This window comes from Canis lupus, chromosome 13 (genome assembly GCF_048164855.1).
Source record: "Canis lupus baileyi chromosome 13, mCanLup2.hap1, whole genome shotgun sequence".
NCBI classification, from domain to species: domain Eukaryota; kingdom Metazoa; phylum Chordata; class Mammalia; order Carnivora; family Canidae; genus Canis; species Canis lupus.
In genome coordinates, this window is record NC_132850.1 from 36,825,692 (window position 1) to 36,845,667 (window position 19,976).

Here is a 19,976-nt window from a genome sequence, read left to right on the forward strand (position 1 = left end):
ACAGACAATAAATGTTATAACAGAGGTAGCCCAGGGTGCATGCGAACACAGAGAAAAGAGCAAACTTATTGTAGATATGAGGGTTTTTTAAAACCAGTTTTAACAATTGGTTTCCGAATTAGGCTGAAATTCTTCACTTTGCACTTGGGAGGAATTTGGTGGCAAACAGCTTTCTTGACGACTTTGTCTCACAGAATTAGGTTACTCTCCTACTACATATTCTTTTCTTTGGATAAAATAAATTTATCTGCTCTTACTCTCCTTTTATGGATAAGAGTATATTGAAAAAAGGACATGATCTATGATCCTGTTGCTTAGAGGGAGATATCCCACCATGTAATCTAGGACAGGAGTCACAGCTGTCAACCTACGTGAACATAATAAGTATGTAAACACGAATACCGAATGGCCAGGGACATAATGGGAGAGTTATGGCTTCTTTATTCTGATGGAGTTGCTAAAGCTTTTAGTAGTGGAGTCAAAAGTAACAGTTGCTGCCTTTTCTGTTTATTCCCATCTTCTCCAGAACTCTAGGAGTTGTTTGCACATCTTTCATTCAGAGTGATCATGATGCCAAGCTTACCATCGAAATAGCCGATTGCATTTAGCATCTTACCACTTTTAAAAGTCACCAGGATTCCTTGGTATTCCCTGATGGCTGTAGCTTTTGCTATTCTGTTAGTAAAAGCAACACCAAGAGCAGAACACCCTGAAAATCCTTGCTCCTGTTTTAGCTTTTCTAAAAACAGAACTCAAAGTTCAAGGCCCTCAGCTGGGTAAAGAGGCAGCTTGTCAAGGGCTTTCACCACTGCCCAGTGGCCACTCCTTCAGCAGAGCCTCCCAGCTTCCCAACACTGTCTTCCCCAGAGAAGGCCAAGGCCCTCCATAATTCCTGATGGGGAATTTTATATATCAAAGCCACTTCAAAAGCTGCCCAGCTGCCCAGCTGCCCCCCAGCCCCACCCTGAGGTTCTTAGAATTGGAATTAAGGGCAATCTGAGATGCAGCTCTTACTATATCAAGCGTGAAGTTAAATGTTAGATAAAATGAAGTCTTCTACCTTTTTTGGTACTGTTTTCTCCTTTCCTTCTACTATCAATTATTTTTGCTAGTGGATGAACAACTATGGAAAAATAAAGAAAAAGTTGTGAACAAAGGCAATTTTCAAAGGCAAAATGTTTTATCCCTATACTCTCATAGGGAAAATTTTAAAAAATTCATTATTTACATATAATATACATTATGTTCAAAGATAGCTGGTACCACTAAGAGGGCCCTGGATGGGATGAGCACTGGGTGTCATGCTGTATGTTGGCAAATTGAACTTAAATATTTTTTAAAAAGATAGTGCCACAATATTCAAGATGAATGTTAATTTCAAATAATATGCTAGAATAAATCTAATAAGAAAATAATCTAAATTAAGACTTGTCTTTCACTTACTGAAATGCAATGTCTCCTAAAGTCATTGTACATACCACACTGAAGGAGATCCATGCATGCATAAATCTAGTCATTTGTGCGCCTATGAAATACTTTAAAAAATAAATGTAAGGTATTTAAGTATATTTCCTATGTAATTTATATTTCTATAAACTTTAAATGAGTAATACAAATAAATACAATAGTCATATCCTTTATTTTAATGCTTTACTATGTGACCACTGCTCAGACCCTTAATTTGATTCCTGTATCTTTTCTTTCCTGTTTACTAGTCGTAACTGGGGGAGTTACTATTTATTTCTAGGTATATCTTAAAGATTTTAGACAGCTAAATAGCCAATTTTATATTCCTGGGTTGCTACTTCAATCAAAAGTGAAGAAGAATTTGCCTGTACTTTTGAGTGTACAGACAAATTCCATTACAGGAAAACTTTAAAGTATAGTTTTATTTTTTATTTTTAATTTTTTTAAGATTTTATTTATTTATTTATGAGAGACACAGAGAGAGAGATAGAGACACAGGCAGAGGAAGAAGCAGGCTCCATGCAGGGAGCCCGATGTGGGACTGGATCCCAGGTCTCCAAGATCATGCCCTGGGCTCAAGGTGGTGCTAAACCACTGAGCCACCCAGGCTGCCCTGAAGTACAGTTTTAGACACTGTATTTCACTCTGAAGAATTTGGTTATATCAAGCACCATTATCTTTTTGTTGAAAAAAACCTCCTGAATTCCCATTCCACTCAGTCACCATCTACCCAGGTGCCTAGTCAGGAACGGACATCATTCCTAACTCCTTTTTCCTTTGGATAAAGAATCCCTATTGACCTCATCTATCTTCTTTGAATTGATGTGGTTCATCCCTGCTATAATCTATCATGGTACCCTTTTCTTCATAATGCATATTGCAGTTTTGTTTTGTTTTTATTTTTAAGATTTTATTTATTTGAGAAAGAGAGAGAGAGAAAGAGAGAGAGAGAGAGAGAGATAACGAGCAGGGGGAGGGGCAGAGGGAGAGAGAAAAGCAGGCTCTCCACTGAGCAGGGAGCTCAACGTGGGGCTCAATCCCAGGACCCTGGGATCATGCATGACCTGAGCTGAAGGCAGACACTTAACCAGCTGAGTCACTCAGGCACCCCTGTTTGTTTGTTTTTTTAAGATTTTATTTTCAAGTAATCTCTATACCCAATGTGGGGCTCGAACTCACAACCCTGAGATCAAGAGTCACATGCTCCACTGTCTAAGCCAGGTGCCCGGGATCCCTGGGTGGCGTAGCGGTTTGGCGCCTGCCTTTGGCCCAGGGCGCGATCTTGGAGACTTGGGATCGATTCCCACGTCGGGCTCCCGGTGCATGGAGCTTGCTTCTCCCTCTGCCTGTGTCTCTGCCTCTCTTTCTCTCTCTGTGACTATCATAAATAAATAAAAATTTAAAAAAAAAAAAAGCCAGGTGCCCATGCAGTTTTTAATTACATATTTACTCAGATAAATTTATTTAAAATCTCTTTCCATGGGATAAGGGACTCTGTTATGTTGTATATACAGTGAATGGGATAGGCCTGCCACATGGTAAGCACTGAGTAAATATGTATTGAATTTTAAAAAATGGATGAATTATAGTCAATAAATATTTCTTAATGATTGATGGTCTTCTGGTCTCCAGTGTAAACTCTTTATATGATTTTTTCACCTCCCAGCTGTCTCTATAGCACATAGCGAAGGCCTAGAAAGTAGAAACCGAACCTTTCATCTCTGTATCTCCAAAATTTAGGACCACACTGACTCACTTTAGGGACTCACTTAATTTTTGTTGAACGAATGTTCCTCTGAATGAGTGACAACCATAATATATGTCTTGCTGAACCTCCTGAAAGGCTCGTATTAGTTCTTTAATAGGTGTTTAGTATTTTAGCACCACAGCACTGCAAGCCTAAGACACTAGAAACAGAGCAAACAAACACAACAACAGAAACAGCACAGAAACAATAACAGAAAACTGAAATGGTTAAAAAGAACAGATTATCCTTAATCTTGGCAGTGTGAGACTGTTCCCTACATTTAATGCTCTACTCCGTCGAGTTTTATTATTTATTACTTGTGATAAAAGATCTTTATTCCAACTCTATAGGAGACATTCCCCACCCATAAATGACTTTCACTGGCAGTGAAATTTTTTTCACATTAATCAATCTTTTTTCCTCACTTTCATCCAATTACATCTAATTACGACTCTTTGTTCTAGGGAAGTAAATTATGTTTTGCCACTCCTTATGTCCCCATAAACCTTTTGAATGTGTGAAGAAAGTTCTTGTATTCTTTCTGAGCAGTTTCCTATTTGAGTTGAGAATATTCAGTCTCTTTCATATTTATTCATTAGTATCTCTCTTTTCTTAATTATTTTGTTGGCCTATGTGGAACACTCTTCAATTGTTTCCATCTTTCTTATACTAAGATTCTTTAAGATAAATGCAGCTCTTTAGGTTCAAACTTTATAGGGCTAGTCATCAGTAAGCAGGGTCTTATTCAAAACCCAATGCCATAAATTTTTTCAAAAGTTTAGGTTCCTTTAAAAGTTATTTTTTATTCTAATATATATTTCCAATTACTTCTGCATTTTATTTTTATTTTTTAAAAAGATTTTATTTATTTACCTGAGAGAGAGAGAGAGAGAGACTGAGAAAGAGTACAAGCGGAGGAAGGGGCAGAGATAGAGGGCCAAGCAGACTCCCATGGACCCTGGGACCATGAACTGAGCCGAAGGCAGATGCTTAACTGATTGAGCTATTTTTGCATTTTATTTATATTTTTATTATTTTTAAAATATTTTATTTATTTATTAATGAGAGATACAGAGAGAGAGAGGCAGAGACACAGGCAGAGAGAGAGGCAGAGTGAGAGCAGCAGGCTCCATGCAGGGAGCCCAAGGTGGGACTCGATCCTGGGTCTCAAGGATCACGTCCTGGGCCGAAGCCAGGTGCCAAACCGCTGAGCCACCCAGGCGTCCCTATTTCTGCATTTTAAAACTCATTTTATTTTCATCAACCAGGACACAGTGTAGAATCAAGTTCTTTAGATCTTTGTATGTCTTTGGATCAAAGTCTTCAGGGTCAGACAAACCTGGGTTCAAATCCCAGTACTGCTTCTGACCAGCTGTATGAACTTGGACAAATTATATAATTAACTTAAGCCTCAACATCCTCACTTATGAAATATAAAAAATACCACCTAATTCCTAAAGAATGCTAGATGAGATAGCTTATGTAAATTGCTCAGCACAATGTCTGGCCCATAGTAGCCATTCAACAAATGCTTCTTCTCTTCTTTATATCCCATCTAATTTGGTCCAGACTATCTGAGAGTTTTGACATATCATAATTATTTTTTGATCATTTATTACTTGTCTTCATCAAATGCAGAATGGCATATTCTTTATTTATTCAGTGAGTTACACTTTCTGTTGTGGAGGCACATTAGGGAATTCCATGACCTCTCCCACTTCTCTTCCCAAATGTGACTGACTTCTATTAATCATCAGTTCATAAAATTTCTCCTTCTTGGGGGGTGATTTTAATTTATGTAATTTGACCTTTTTAAAGGATAGCCCTAGTATGATTACTACATTATGATATATGATTTTTTTTATATGTCTTTCACTTCTTAACCCTCTGGTTTTACATTCTAGATGTTTTAAAAGCTGAGATTAAAGTTTCCCAAATATTATTGCCAAGTGACTGGTTCCATTTAAAGTTTGCTTTTCAAAAACAATTACTTCATATTGATTCTATGCTGAAATCATTGTTTTCAGCATAAAATGAGGATATCTATGTTGTTTATATGACATAAAATGGATTCATGTGGCTTTGCTGAAACTATAATTTGAAGAAAAAAAAAAAGCCCACTAAGCTGCTATAGGAAGATACTTTACTGACCCTTGGGAAACAATCCTTTTCTGATATGGACAGGAACACAGCTACAACAGTGGAAAGTGGGAAACGTTATGGTTTTACCTCAATGTGTCATTGTGGTAAGGTATTTTTTATTTAATTTAAAAATTTTACTTCTGAGACAACTTGAAGGGAAAAAATAGCCATCCTAAAGGTAGAGTGAAATAATTATTAGAGGTACAAACAAGTGGAATGAAATAATTATTAAACAGAGGTACAAATAAGAGATTCTTCTTGGGAGCATGATGAGAAGGTGATATTGTGTAGACTGAGAAGGATAGAAAGACAGTCTGCAGCAAGAGAGTCACCCATTCTAGACACTGTGTTTCCATCAGTTGAGCAGTTTCACCTAACAAGAAAAAGAAGAAGAAGAAAAACCAAGAAGAAAAAAAGAGATTTGGATGGAGGTAGAGCTCTTTACAAAGTTAGCCAGCTAGTCAGGGTAACAGTAACCAAGTAACAAACGGTATCTTGGTAAACACTTGGTTTGGGTTTTAAGGTAGAAGGACCAAGTTTATTTTTATTCACTCTTTGCTGAAAGGCAATAGACTACATTTATTTTGGCCCACCAGGGAGGAAGGAAGAGCTTGTCAGTTTTTTCAAGAAGTTGTTTACTTTGACAGGGAATAAATCCTGCTTTCTTTTCCAGTTGCTAATTTTTAACTATGAAGATAGACTATGCAATATTTAAAAATATGTTACAGCATCAAAGTCAATAAATTTATTGTAAAGGAACTGGCCGTTTCCTAAAAAAAGAGAGCTAATTCTATTCTATAAAGCATATTTTCAAACATCTATTTCAAACCGTGTGTTCTATGAAAGCATGGGAAATTTTCTGTAGAGAAGTGTCATAGAATAACTGTCAATATTCCACACCCAATTTCCCATGCATCTAACATCTAAGATATTCTTTGGTGTCAAAATTGAGGGACAGTGGAGCTTCATGAAGAACTATGGTCAGTGATTATTTAAATCCAACACAGTAACAGACCTATGGTAATTTAGTGCTATGTTCTGAAGTACGTGAATGTAGGAGTAAAAATAAATTGTCAGAGTAATGGTAAGCTAATTTTATTATAAATTCCAGTCGTTTTACACATATGCACTTTAAAATATGAGGTATTCATGGTAAATCAATTTATATACTATGAATAAGAGGAGTTCTCTGAATGGAATTGCTAGGTATTTATTTTGAAACTGTTAAATGAAAAACAGACATCTTAGAATTCCTCCAGATTTTTTTTTGAGAAAAGCAGAGGTTCTAAGTTAGACGTTCTTTTTTTTATAAATTTATTTATTAATGAGAGATACAGAGACACAGGCAGAGGGAGAAGCAGGCTCCATGCAGGGAGTCTGACGTGGGACTCGATCCCAGGACTCCAGGATCACGCCCTGGGCTGAAGGTGGCGCTAAACCGCTGAGCCACCGGGGCTGCCCTAAGTTAGATATTCTTAAGTGGAAAAGATAAGTGACATGAATGCTTATGAGCATTTATATCTATCATTGAATCAGGAAAAATGTCTAGCCAGAGTTCTAGTAATCCTTTAGGATTTTCTTTCAGAGATACAGCTAATTCAGTGAGTAAATTAAGTTATAGATGATTATTAGCTCAAAATCTTTCATCCAAGGATGGAAGTGAATAGAGCTTACCCCAGAAACAATAGTATATATAATGGTTCTCATATGCTGGCCAGGGGACCAAAAGGCTGAATCAGAATCACTAATGATGCTTTTTAGGAACAAATACAGGTTTCTGCCCTCGATTCCTATTGGAGATTCTGATTCAGAAGATCTAGGGAAGGGCTCTGAGAGTTCATATTTTCAATAAGTGCTCCAAGTGATTCTGATCCATTGACAGATTTGGGAACCAATGACTAGATGGGAACAGTGCTTGAGATCAGAGAAAGAGGCCGAGGCAAGAGTTAATTCAAAGGAGAGAAACCATTCCACTTGTGGTGTTGAGTCTAAGTTCCTGATTTGAAAAATGATTTGATAGCTTGAAACTGGGGGAAATACTTAAACCACAGGAATTGGCCAGTGCTACAAATCAGGGCATTTCCCCTCCCTAGAAAGCTAGCACACCATGTTCAGTGGGGTTATTCTCACATTTTTAATAGGTCTGCCAAAAGAAAATCTACTTAGGTGATAGGATACAACAGGTACATAAATGACATTCAAGATTTCAAGTGAGTTACTCTAAAAGAGACTGCTCTTTTGAAACAGAAAGACAGTATTCCTCAAAGTATCTTAGTACACAGTGATAATTATATTTTCCATTTTACTTCTGTACCTTAGCAATTAACCAGCTTGAGCCTCCATTCTGCTCTCAGCCCTAGATTCAGCTGGAAAGAGTCACACTTTGCCTTGTGTTTACAGACCTTAAATGCACTGTCTTTTACGTTTTTTTTCTGAGTTGTAGAAATAAATTTAGTTTCAATGATCTCTACTAGCCTTAAAAAAAAACACAAACATCTCTGGAATCCTCAGAAGTGCTTTCTTGGCTATGGAAATGTGTAGCTGATTGTTGGGGTTCACAGTTGGTTCTGCTCAAAGCTGAAAGGTGGAGGAAGTGAGAACTGAGTTGATCTAATTATTCACAGGAATAAATCTATTGACTAGTATATTTGGTTGAGAGCTCTTTATTCAGGATTAATGAATTTATGACCATCAACTAAAAGTATATGCATTGGGATAATAGCATTTAGCATAGTGCTTGTCAGGAGAGTGGGAGAGAAAAAGGTAGCCTGGAACATCCATGGTGTCAATAAATCCTTGGCTTATTTGGCAGAAAGCTAGGTACCTAACTGTGAACAGAGTCACAAGATTAACGTCACCAATATTTATTGAATGGAATAACGTGTCTAGGTAAGCATTCTATTAAACATATTCTGTGAGGAAGAAGAACATCAGTTCATTTCCTTTTCTAGATTGACTTATTAAAGTCAACAAAGGCAATCATTGATTAGAAAGTAGGACAAACACTATGCACTTTTAGAGGAAAAAATAAAAACAACTGCCAAAGAAGTATCAAAGGCATTTTTTCAAGGGAAGTCTTCCCTTATAGCTTTCACCCTACCCTACACTTTCTCTAAGAACACTTGATGTATCTCCTTTATTGCATTTTTCTCATACAATGGGAATGATAATAGTACCAACATCAAAGAGCTTTTGAGAAAATTAAATGAGTTAATACATATACAGCCTTTTGAACAGTACACAGAGAATAGTAGGCACTCAACAAATGTCAGCTGTTATTTATTATATCATCACAATCACCACAGTGTATTGAAATAATCTGTGACTTATATTTTTCCCCATTTAGAATTAAAGATCTTTTAGGGAAGACCTTTTCATCTTTATAGACCTAGTGTTTTACAGGTCTTTATAGACCAAAATGCCTAGCATAGAGGAGGCACTCAATAAGTGTTTCCTGAGCTAAACTGAGTTATAATTTACCTAGTAAATTTTGTCTGGCCTGGTGCTTCAGGTTTTCAATGGTTCCAAATTCCTGAGAAGATATCAAGTAGGAAGTAAGGGAGAGATGTTTTCGGAAGTCATCCTTGGCAGGCCAACAGACTAGACTGCCTAGCCTTGGTTAGTATTATGTTTGTGATTATTTCATTGATAGAAATATAAGGTTTATTATTTCCTTGATATACAGTTGTAGCCTCTAGAACTTAGAAATGAGGAACAAATATACAGAAGAAATCTTCTAGGATATGTCTCCCCAAGTGAAGTCTTCATATAGTTATGTCACTATACAATAACAGTATTTTCCAGTGTGTTCTGTAGAACACAGGTCCCACAAGATACTCTGTAATAAAAGCATTCTCTGGTTAAATTTGAGAGACATACCTCAAAGCTTTATAGGAGGGTTAGAATGAACATTAGCATATTAAATGTGCTGAGAAATCCTGAAGAAATCTTTGATTTCATCATGATGAAAATCATTTTTAAAAAGTATTTTGTTTATTTGAGAGAGAGAGAGAGAGAGCATGAGCAGGGGGAGAAGCAGGGAGCCTGATGCAGAGCTTGATCCCAGGACCCTAAGATCATGACCTGAGCTGAAGGCAGACACTTAACCAATTGAGCCACCCAGGTGCCCCTAATTCACCATTTCTTAAATTCAAAGGTCATAGAAAAATTTTTCCTCGTCTAATTCCTATTGACATCTCATGGAGTTAGTAATGCTGTACTATGGAAACATATTTATCCAGATATCTATTTTTTTTCTTAGTAAATCCCTATGTAATTCAGTTTTATAAATTCTAAGTCCATATGCACACCAATAGAAATGCAAATCTTGGTTAATTTAGGTGCTTAGAGAACAGTAGGACATTCTAGCCAACTTAACTGTAGAGTAAGTGCTAAGATGCATTTAACCTTTGTTGAAAAGCATTCTGGGGATGTATGGCTGGCTCAGTTGGTAGAGCATGTGACTCTTGCTCTCAGGGTTGTGAGTTTTAGCCTCATGTTGGGGGTGGAGATTACTTAAAAATAAAATCTTTAAAAAAATAAAGAAAAGCATTCTGAAGCAATCTTAAACTTTAGTATGATACAGTCACCTGGGAATTTTATTAAAGTGCATATTTGAATCAGTAGATCTGGGATGGGATAAGTTCTGCATTTTCTAATCAACAACTAGATGGTGTCAATGGGACCTGTCTGTGGACCACACACTGAGTAGCAGTTTACATTTCCACCTTGGTAAGCACAGTAGAATAAATATAATAAAATTGTTATTTTGAATAACATTGTACATGTTGATATAAACACACACTGAGATAGTTTAAATTTTTATCATATCATAATATTGACTTGTTTTCCTGATACTACCTTTCTCAGAAAAGAAAAGTGGGAGCTAATGGGGAGAAAAGTTCTGGTTACAGCAATATTTCCATCAGCATCTAGCATGAAATTTGGTACATTGTAGCACTTATGTTATGTACAGGGCCCCCTGGGTGGCTAAAAGTCAGTTAAGCATCCTACTCTTGATTTTGGCTTAGGTCATGACCTCAGGTGTCCTGGGATCAAGTCCCATATTGGGCTCCGTGCTTAGCAGGGAGCCTGCTTAATATCCTCTCCCTTTCCCTCTGCCCCTTCTGCCACTCATTTGCACACATTCTCTCTCTCATAAATAAATAAATCTTAAAAAATATCATGTACATTAACTTATTTCTCATAAACTTTATTATCAGAGTTAATAACTCTGAAGGTGATACATGGACACATCCATTAAGAAGATGGTTAATGATAAGAGAATATTACTTAAAAAAATTTTATTTATTTATTCATGAGAGACACAAAGAGGCAGAGACACAGGCAGAGGGAGAAGCAGGCTCCATGCAAGGAGCCTGATGTGGGACTTGATCCGGGGACTCCAGGATCATGCCCTGAGCCAAAGGCAGATGCTTAACTGCCGAGCCACCCAGGCATCCCGAGAATATTACTAAATAAAAAAATGAAAACTCTGGCAAACGTATTGTCAATAAAACAATATATTACAGAGCAAATGAAGATAGAGAAAAGGGTTGGATGTGCTAATAAGTGTTGGGATTACCTCTGGCTCAGAAAAGGGATGAGAAGAACAGAATGAGGAATATTCTTAAAGAAGGTACCAGTAAAGAAATCCATGCTAGGGAAGTTGACACCAATGTCTTGTCCCAAACATGTGCTGGAATAGTCTTAGAATAAAGGAGATGTACCTTCCTCAGCTGTCTAATCAGTGGATCAGGGGGCTGTCTGGAGAAGGAAAGAAGGAAATACAGATCTTCCCCACAATCTGTCTACCTCCTACAAATTATGCTAAAAGGACTAAATTGGTATCAGTTATTTTCATAACTTCCTTACTTGGTTCATTAAATACCATGAAGGTATTTGTTTGGGAGTGATTAGCAACTTGACTCAGCAGTAGTAGTTTCTATCTTCAAGTCTTTTAGAATCTAATGACAACTTAAAGTGTTGAGGAACTAATTCAGAAAAATTTGTTATAATTACCTTATAATATTTCAGGATTTTTTCCAATGTATTAATGTGGTCTCAATGAGAGTTTTCACTGAAATGGCTTTGGTGCTTTCATTCTTCTAATACTTAGATAATACCTACAAATATTCATTTGGTAGGGCCCAGGAAAATTATGCTAAATGATATTTATTGGTTGATTATCAACTACTTGTTGGTAGTTCCATTAGCTCCAACTCACTGACTGAGATATCCAAGATGAGAACACTTCCAGCCAACCACCCATCTTTTTTGCTACTCTCATTCCTTTACCTTTTGTTGCCTTCCTCCCTCTTTCTTGCCTCTATGGTCATTCTGAATTGTTTTCAGCTCTGAGAATACTTTATGTTCTTTCTTCCCTCTGTTCCTTTTTTGGCACTGATTGTTTTCTCCCGTAGGAATACCCTTACCCGTGTGTCCTATTAAACTTCAGGTCTCAGGTCTTATGTCAAAACTCTAAACACTCAACTGTTGTTAATTGTTCCTCCTATGAGCTCCCCCACACACACTTTCTAACACAATATCGATCATATATGTGTGACCTAACATACATGCACACACATATATATCATATGCCTACGTACATACATATATAGCTACATATATACGTTTACAGACACACATACATAGACATTGTGAAAAGACTGTGTCTCTCTTATGTGTTAGTTTTAGCTACATTCTAACATTTTGCTTATGTTTTTATAGAACTGGTAGTTTGGGGACCAAAACTTACAAATATTCTTTTTTTGTACATGTCTCTACAAGAGTCATAGAAGTGGTGACCATTAACAAGGAGTCACTTTCTAACTAATCTCCTTTTTCATGCTCTTTGTTTAAAATTCTGAAGTGGTGAGCTCTTTAGGATTTAAAAAATCTAGAGCTGGCAACCTTTTTATATTTTGTAAGAATATAAGCCATAGCTTGAACATAGCACAGTAACAAAAAGAAAACAAAACAAAAATTAAAAAAGGTATTTATCTTGGCTCCAAGTCTGCCAGTAAACCTTTTATATTTCTGTTTTTAATGGTTAGAGAACTTTATTCTGTTCCCTGATGCATCCCAAACCTCTGGCACATAAACAGGCACTCAATATAAATTCATTGAAAGACTGAATGAACAAATATATATGTTAGATACATTGTACAGCATACTATTTCAAGTCAATGCCATTTAATAGTATCTTTGAAAATGTATTTTGAAATATTGCCTGTTGTCCTGCAAGATAGTTACCATATCTGAGTTACTTAATAATAAATTAACTTTCTTTCCTATTTTATCTGCTTGGTAGTTAGTACATTTTCATTTTTAGACATTTCTACTAGTGGTCTGAGGATATGCAACACATATCTACATATCTATCTAGTATATTAATATTTTAAAGTATATATCTTTCTTGTTTTTTAAGATCTCATTTTTAAGTAATATCTAAATCCAATGTGGGACTTGAACTCACAACCCCGAGATCAAAAATCTAATGCTCCACCAATTGAGCCAATCAGGCACCCTCTTTTTTTTTTTTTTTAATCTTATTTTAACAGACAAGCAGAGGGAGAAGCAGGCTCTTCGCAGAAGCCAAATGTGGGACTCCATCCTGGATGCAGGATCACTACCTGAGCAGAAGGCAGGCACTCAACTGCTGAGCCACTCAGGTGTCCCTGGACATTCAATTTGTTAAAATGCTGTGTTACAAAAAATAATCAAAGTTTCTTATCGACTGCATTACAATGAATTCTCACTGAGTGTTTAACCATGTCCATTTTTTAATGCCCTGTCATTTACAGGTTGTTGTTCTGATGCTCTTACAAAAATATGGTCCAGCTTCAAGAAGAATCACGAAAAGGGCTTTTGACAAATACTGGTCTCTGGTCATCCTGAGATCATAAAACTAAAGTATGAATTGTCAGAACTAGTGAAAAAGCTGCATTTAAACAGAACAAAAAGAAATACATGGAACTGAATGAGCTAAGGACAATGATGACTATTTTTTGACTCGTATTCAAAACATTGTTGATCCCCTCATGTTTGCTCCTCCAGATTGAAGGAAACTTGTCTCTAGAGATATCTATAACTTACAGAAATTTTATGAAAATGTCGTTTTGAAAATAAAATATTTTTTAAAAATATTATTTTATTTTATTATTATTATTTTAGTAGGCTCCATGGCCAATGTGAGGCTTGAACTCATGACCCTGAGATTAAGAGTCACATGCTTTACTGACTGAGCCAGCCAGGCACCCCTCTATCTATTTAAATATATCCTGTAGAAATGGTAATAGGACTGAATATATTGTGAGTCCAAGCAATTTCATAAGCACCCTTAATTCAGCACTTGAGGTTAAGGAGCCTTTATTTTATTCCCGAAGGTCTTAGGGGTTTTAAAGAAGTAATTATCTTTGACATAAGATATAAAGAGTAGAGACTCTGTAATATTATTTCCCACCTTCTATTATATAGGACAATAATAATTATTATAGTTATAGTATTATAGTTTTTATTTCTTGAGGGCTTACTATAACAGGCAATATGCTAAACAGTTCACATACTTTATTTTATATAGTTCTTATTACACCCTATGGGGAGAAAAAAAAATCAAAGTCCAAAAAGCTTTAATAGCTAGCATGGGGTTACACAGCCATAAGGAGCAGGGAAAGCTTCTATCCTAGAAGCTTGATCAAAATCTATTATTTTTTAAAAGATTTTATTTATTTATTCATGAGAGACACACAGAGAGAATGGCAGAGACACAGGCAAAGGGAGAAGCAGGCTCCTCGTGGGGAGCCTAATGCAGGACTAGATCCCAGGACTCCAGGACCTGAGCGAAAAGCAGATGCTCAACCACTGAGCCACCCAGGCATCCCTGTTCAAAGTCTGTTAAAATGAAAGTCTGAGTACAGACAAGGAGCAGGAGCAAAACAGAATTCTCAGAGAAATATTAAGATGTAGATAGAAATTTGGGGCTCAATGTTGAAAATGAATTGTGACACCTTCTAACTTCTACAATTTGACAGAAAGCTTGTAACAAGAAAGCCCACTCAAATTTCACATAGATATCTCCTCTCTGATGTTAAAAATATGTATATTTCTCAGCGCCTGGGTGGCTCAGTTTGTTAAGTGTCTGTCTTCAGCTCAGGTCATGATCCCGGGGTCCTGGGATCCAGCTCAGTGTTGGGCTCCCTGCTCAGTGGGGAGCCTGCTTCTCTCTCTCCCTCTTCCCCCTGCTTGCACCTGCTCTCTCTCCCTCTCAAATAAATAGATAAATAAATAAATAAAATATTTTTAAAATGTATTTTTCAAGAGCAAGAGAATTTTTGTCCTTTAAATTAAAAAACAAAACAAAACAAGATTTTAAATGATTATTTCCCATTGTATTGCTCCCTTCCTGTCACTGTTTTTGAGCTAGAACATGAAGTCCTTGGTGGAGAAAGGAAGTGCATAGACATCAATCTCCATTAACAGTTTGAGTGTTTTTTGTTGTCTGATTAATTTCTGAGTTGACATGGGTAACTACTTGTGTAGTTAGATGAGCTACTCATCCACACTGGGCATCTACTGAAGCTCTGACTGCCCCCTTCATAGTCACATGTTTCACCTAATGTCTCGTTAATTGAGCAGATCTTTTAAAATGCTACTCTTTATTCATGTAAACCTCTTCTTGGAGTTATGCTAACAAAAAAGCAAAATCCATTCTATAAGAATTTAGTATTTTGTGGGGGAGAGGGAATTATTGTTATGTTCTAAATTAGTTTATGATACAGGGGTCCATTAGGCCAGTGTCAGCCAAAGTGTATTCATAATGACACCAAAACCTGTAGTTTTTCAGGTGTTCAAATTCACTGTAGAGATGAAAACTAGAATGACCCAAGTGCAGATAATTCTTTATTTCATCAGTTTGAGTCTACTTATTGCCTATATCCTATTCATATATTTAGTCTTAAGATTATTTCACATACTTTTTTTTAAGTAATCTCTACACCAAACTTGAGTCTTGAACTCACGATCAAGAGTCACATGCTCTACCAACCAAGATAGCCATTTGCTCCTTAAGATAATTTAAAAAATGTCTCCCTCTACATCATCCTTCCCTCCCCCTCTTTTGTCATCTTGTTTTCCCAAATGTGGTGTCACAGGAAGCAATTTTACTTCATGCAGAGTTATAGAAGAGATTACTTTGATGGATATTGTACTGTTTGCATCTAACAAGTTAAAAATTTGTGCCTCTTATCAATGAAGAAATGAACTGGCGTATTGAGTGTTCTGAGAATTTCATGACCTCTCCCATGGACCAACATATGAAGGATGGAAAGATTCATTTTTTTGCACAAATCAAGCTTTTTTCCCCAGTAACCACTAGTTTACTTACTTTTGCAAGCATCTGGAGCAGAGAAGGGTCTCCGGAGGTCCCGATAGAAGCCTGGCTTGCATCGCTGACAATGCTGACCTTCTGTGTTGTGCTGACAGTCATTGCAGACACCACCACTACGATTACCTGATGCCTCCCACACATTAATGTCAAAGTGACAGGTATCAGCATGCCCATTGCACTTGCAGGCTGAGATGAAAAAAAGACATGCAAGGAAAACAATTTAAAACAACAGGTTCTCTAATATTGAAGCAGTTAAAAATGGGGTAAGCTGGCTACTAATTTTTTAAATTCATGTATAATTAACATGCAGTGTTAGTTTTTAATTTTATTTCTAGTTTTGTAAATAGTGCACATTTTCACAACAAGAATCAAAACAGCAATATAGGGATCCCTGGGTGGCGCAGCGGTTTGGCGCCTGCCTTTGGCCCAGGGCGCGATCCTGGAGACCCGGGATCGAATCCCACATCGGGCTCCCGGTGCATGGAGCCTGCTTCTCCCTCTGCCTGTGTCTCTGCCTCTCTCTCTTTCTCTCTCTGTGACTATCATAAATAAATAAAAAAAAATAAAAAAAATAAAAGAATAAAAAAAAAAAACAGCAATATAAAAAGGCAAACAATGAGAACACCAGTCTCCTGATCCCTGTGTACCCTGTCACCCCATTTTCTTTTTTCTTAAATATATTTTCAATTTTTTAAAGATTTATTTATTTATTCATGATAGATGTAGAGAGAGAAAGAGAGAGGCACAGGCACAGGAGGAGAGAGAAGCAGGCTCCATGCCGGGAGCCTGATGTGGGACTCGATCCCGAGACTCCAGGATCACGCCCTGGGCCAAAGGCAGGCGCCAAACCGCTGAGCCACCCCAGGATCCCCTGTCACCCCATTTTCAGCAAGTTACTACTTTATTGTTTAGTTCCTTGTATATCCTTCCAGTGTTCCTTTATATTTTTTAATTTAAAAAATTACGTTTTAGAATATGCCTGAAAGTCAGCAAAGTGTAGATCTGTTCTTAGGCAGAGATACTATAATTTCCTTAGCAACTGAGGTTGACATTTATTTTGGAAAGACTATTAGAATGGCTACCCATTTTTTCCCTCTTTCACAGTTAACACTTCACCATTTCCATTCCTGCTACCCCCCCCAAGGACCAGTGTCATCACTATGGGTCTCCTGACCATGTTTTAAAAACTCGACATGGTCAGGCATTATTTGAAAATGAAAATTCATATTACAAATACAGGCCTAAATTCATGTTCACTACTGAGCCTGGAAGGAAACTTCTCGTGGACAGGGGTTAGTAACTTGGGAGGTAGATGGATATGACTTTCATGAAGCACTATTCCTCAGCTATTGATGTACTGGCGAGTATAAGATAGTCTCCTCTAGAAGCCTGGGTGTGTTTCCTTGTTGTTGTTTGTTTGTTTTTATTAAAGAGGCCTGCATTGTTTCTTTTGTAACCATTTCTCAGAGGCATTTATAAGATTATCAGTAGCAACAAGTGACAAGTCTCTGTGTTCTATATGCATTTAGATACACAGTTGGTGTCTGTGGAAAGGACCAGAATGGCACTCTAGGAATTTAGGAGAAATTCTTTAGATTCTCTTGATGAGTGATTTAGAATAAGAATCCAGTCTTTTTCCTGGAGGTCAATTGTGTTTGTGCTATTGTTTTTTCATTGTTTCCTTGACATGTTATGATATTTTGACAAGATTCATAATCTTTAAAAAGCATAATATAAGATAATTTAAAATTTATGCTTAGAGGAAATCCTTTACATGTCTTAGAAACTAAAATAAATCAATTAGGATTCCAAATTATGTATGGGAGGAGAATTCTCACAATATTGCCTACTGTACTTGCCTTTAAATCTTTGTAAAATTGAAGTTTGCAAGTATAAACATTGTTATGGGCATGTGTATTTCTCTGAACATTTTGAACTGCAAAGAAAAAATGGTTTGTATCCTCATATTTTTTTACCATTTTATCTATCTAATCTCCAACTTCAAACCTGAAGTTAGCCCTAGTAATGCAGTCTCATTCTTGACCAACTGGCTTGGTTTCAAAACTGATTTGTCATTTCAAGTATCATAAGTGAAAAGAAAGGCATCATGGTACTATGGAAAAAACATTTAGTTTGGGGTCTGAAGAGCTGAGATCAAGTCCTGACTATGGTTTACTATCTTTGGCAATTTATTTAATCTTACTGAGCCTCAATTTCCCGATCTCCAAAGTGGGATTAACACCAGCTGCTTGCTTTTTTGGGTTGTTCTGAAAACTGAATTTGAGATAGCTATTTTCATGATTACAATTCAATATCTCAGCCACGAGGGTCATTGTATGCCATAATCCTCGCTTGCTCTTGTGTCTAGCCATGTTTTGTGTCAGTTTCTCAAGGAGGGTGCTTAGGTCCTGCAAACTGCCCAAGCAAATGGGTAACACACTGTTGGCAAAATTGTCATATTGGCAACTTTGCAAGCAGTGATTGTTTCCAATAGCTGAGGTCAGAGTGAGCAGTGACATGGGGTATATTTGTGTAGGTTACTGTGCCCATCACCCACCACTTTATACTATGTTTCCAGAGACAACAAGGAGTCCACAGATAAGTTTACTTTACAAAGAAGGCTTTTAGGCTTGTGGGCATGGTACTCACTTCTGCACTCTTTAGGAGATCCCGTTTTGCCATCAGCGGCCTCCCATGGGCGGTCGTTGTATAATGGTGCACAGTGTTGGCAGTGGGTACCTGCTGTGTTGTGCTTACACATACACTTTCCATGGACCTACAAACAAAAATAAGCAAGAGCTGCAAGGCATAAACAATGCTAGGGAGGAACATTCTTCCACCGTCTTACCTCATTGGTTGGCTTCAGCCATATGACATTCATTCACTTTCCTAAAGAAGTCATCAAGATGTGAGATCCTTTCTTTAGTTTGTCTTGTGATTAAATCAAAATATTACATAATAAAAGGGGCGCCTGGGTGGCTCAGTCCGTTAAGTGTCTGACTGTTGATCTCACTTTGGGTCTCGATCTCAGGGTTGTGAGTTCGAGCCCTGAGTTGGGCTCCATGCTGGGTGTGGAGCCTACTTAAAAAAAAAAAGGTTACATAATATATTTTTCTTGGTTGTAGATTGTGTGACCCCAATGATCAATTCTGAGATACTGGCTAAATATTTACTTAAAATTTTAATACCTTAAATTTTTTAAAATTCTTTTTTTTTTTTTAAGATTTTATTTATTTATTCATGAGACACACACACACACACACACACACACACACACAGAGGCAGAGACACAGGCAGAGGGAGAAGTAGGCTCCATGCAGGGAGACCGATGTGGAACTCCATCCCAGGACCCCAGGATCACGCCCTGGGCTGAAGGCAGGCACTAAACCACTGAGCCACCCAGGAATCCTCTTAAAAATTCTTTATGCAAAAGTACTGCATCTTCACTATAGAAAACTTGGAAATCTGTAAATATGATTATTTCATATCATAATCAGCATTTGAAATTTTATATTTCTAGTACTTTAAAATACATTTATATTTAAGACTTTTTTCATATAACAGTATATTAAGATCATCTTTTCAATTCATTAAATATTCTTGTGCAGCACACTTTAATGGCTCCCTTGTATAGTATATAATTTATTTGACCAATCACCTATTTTTGATTATTTAGGCTTTTATATATTTTTACATACTATATTTTAGTTCCTCTTTTTTTTAAGATTTTATTTATTTATTTATTCATGAGAGACACAGAGAGAGGCAGAGACATAGGCAGAGGGAGAAGCAGGCTCCTCGCAGAGAGCCCGATGTGGGACTCGATCCTGGAACCCCGGGATCACGACATGAGCCAAAAGCTCAACCACTCACCCACCCAGGCATCCCTTATATTTTAGTTCTATAAAAAATATCCTTGTAGCTATTTGTGTACATCTTTATTTACTTAGAAGTAAAACTAGAAGTGTTTTCTAGAAGTAAAACTGAACAATCAAAACATATATATTTTTAAGACTTTGAATATATTTTGTCATAATGATCATAATGATTTTCTTCCAATCCCACAATTCAGAGTAGTTGAGTTTATTAAAATACTGTTCCTCATAGGAATGAATACTTCAGTAGAATTGTCTAGGATCTGAGAGTTTTATGAGTTTTATTTTTTGTATAATCTCACCAACAGTTTCTAAAAATAAATATCCTGGATCTTGAATACTTCCTAATAACTAAGTA

At 36.8% G+C, this 19,976-nt stretch overlaps 1 protein-coding gene and 1 long non-coding RNA gene across 7 annotated transcripts in view; one reads left to right on the top strand and one right to left on the bottom strand.

The window, feature by feature from the left end:
* LOC140602904 (uncharacterized) overlaps positions 1-19,976 on the top strand; it is a 178,913-nt gene that overhangs the window by 87,410 nt on the left and 71,527 nt on the right. The window lies entirely within an intron of this gene.
* The window catches only part of NTN4 (netrin 4), a 124,336-nt gene that overhangs the window by 28,420 nt on the left and 75,940 nt on the right, over positions 1-19,976 (bottom strand). For both annotated transcript variants that reach the window (XM_072773162.1, XM_072773161.1), the window contains exons 4-5: positions 18,393-18,519; positions 15,741-15,929 (exon numbers count right to left, since the gene is read on the bottom strand). In XM_072773162.1, the coding sequence (XP_072629263.1) occupies positions 15,741-15,929; positions 18,393-18,519 (316 nt within the window). The remainder of the gene's footprint in view (positions 1-15,740; positions 15,930-18,392; positions 18,520-19,976) is intronic.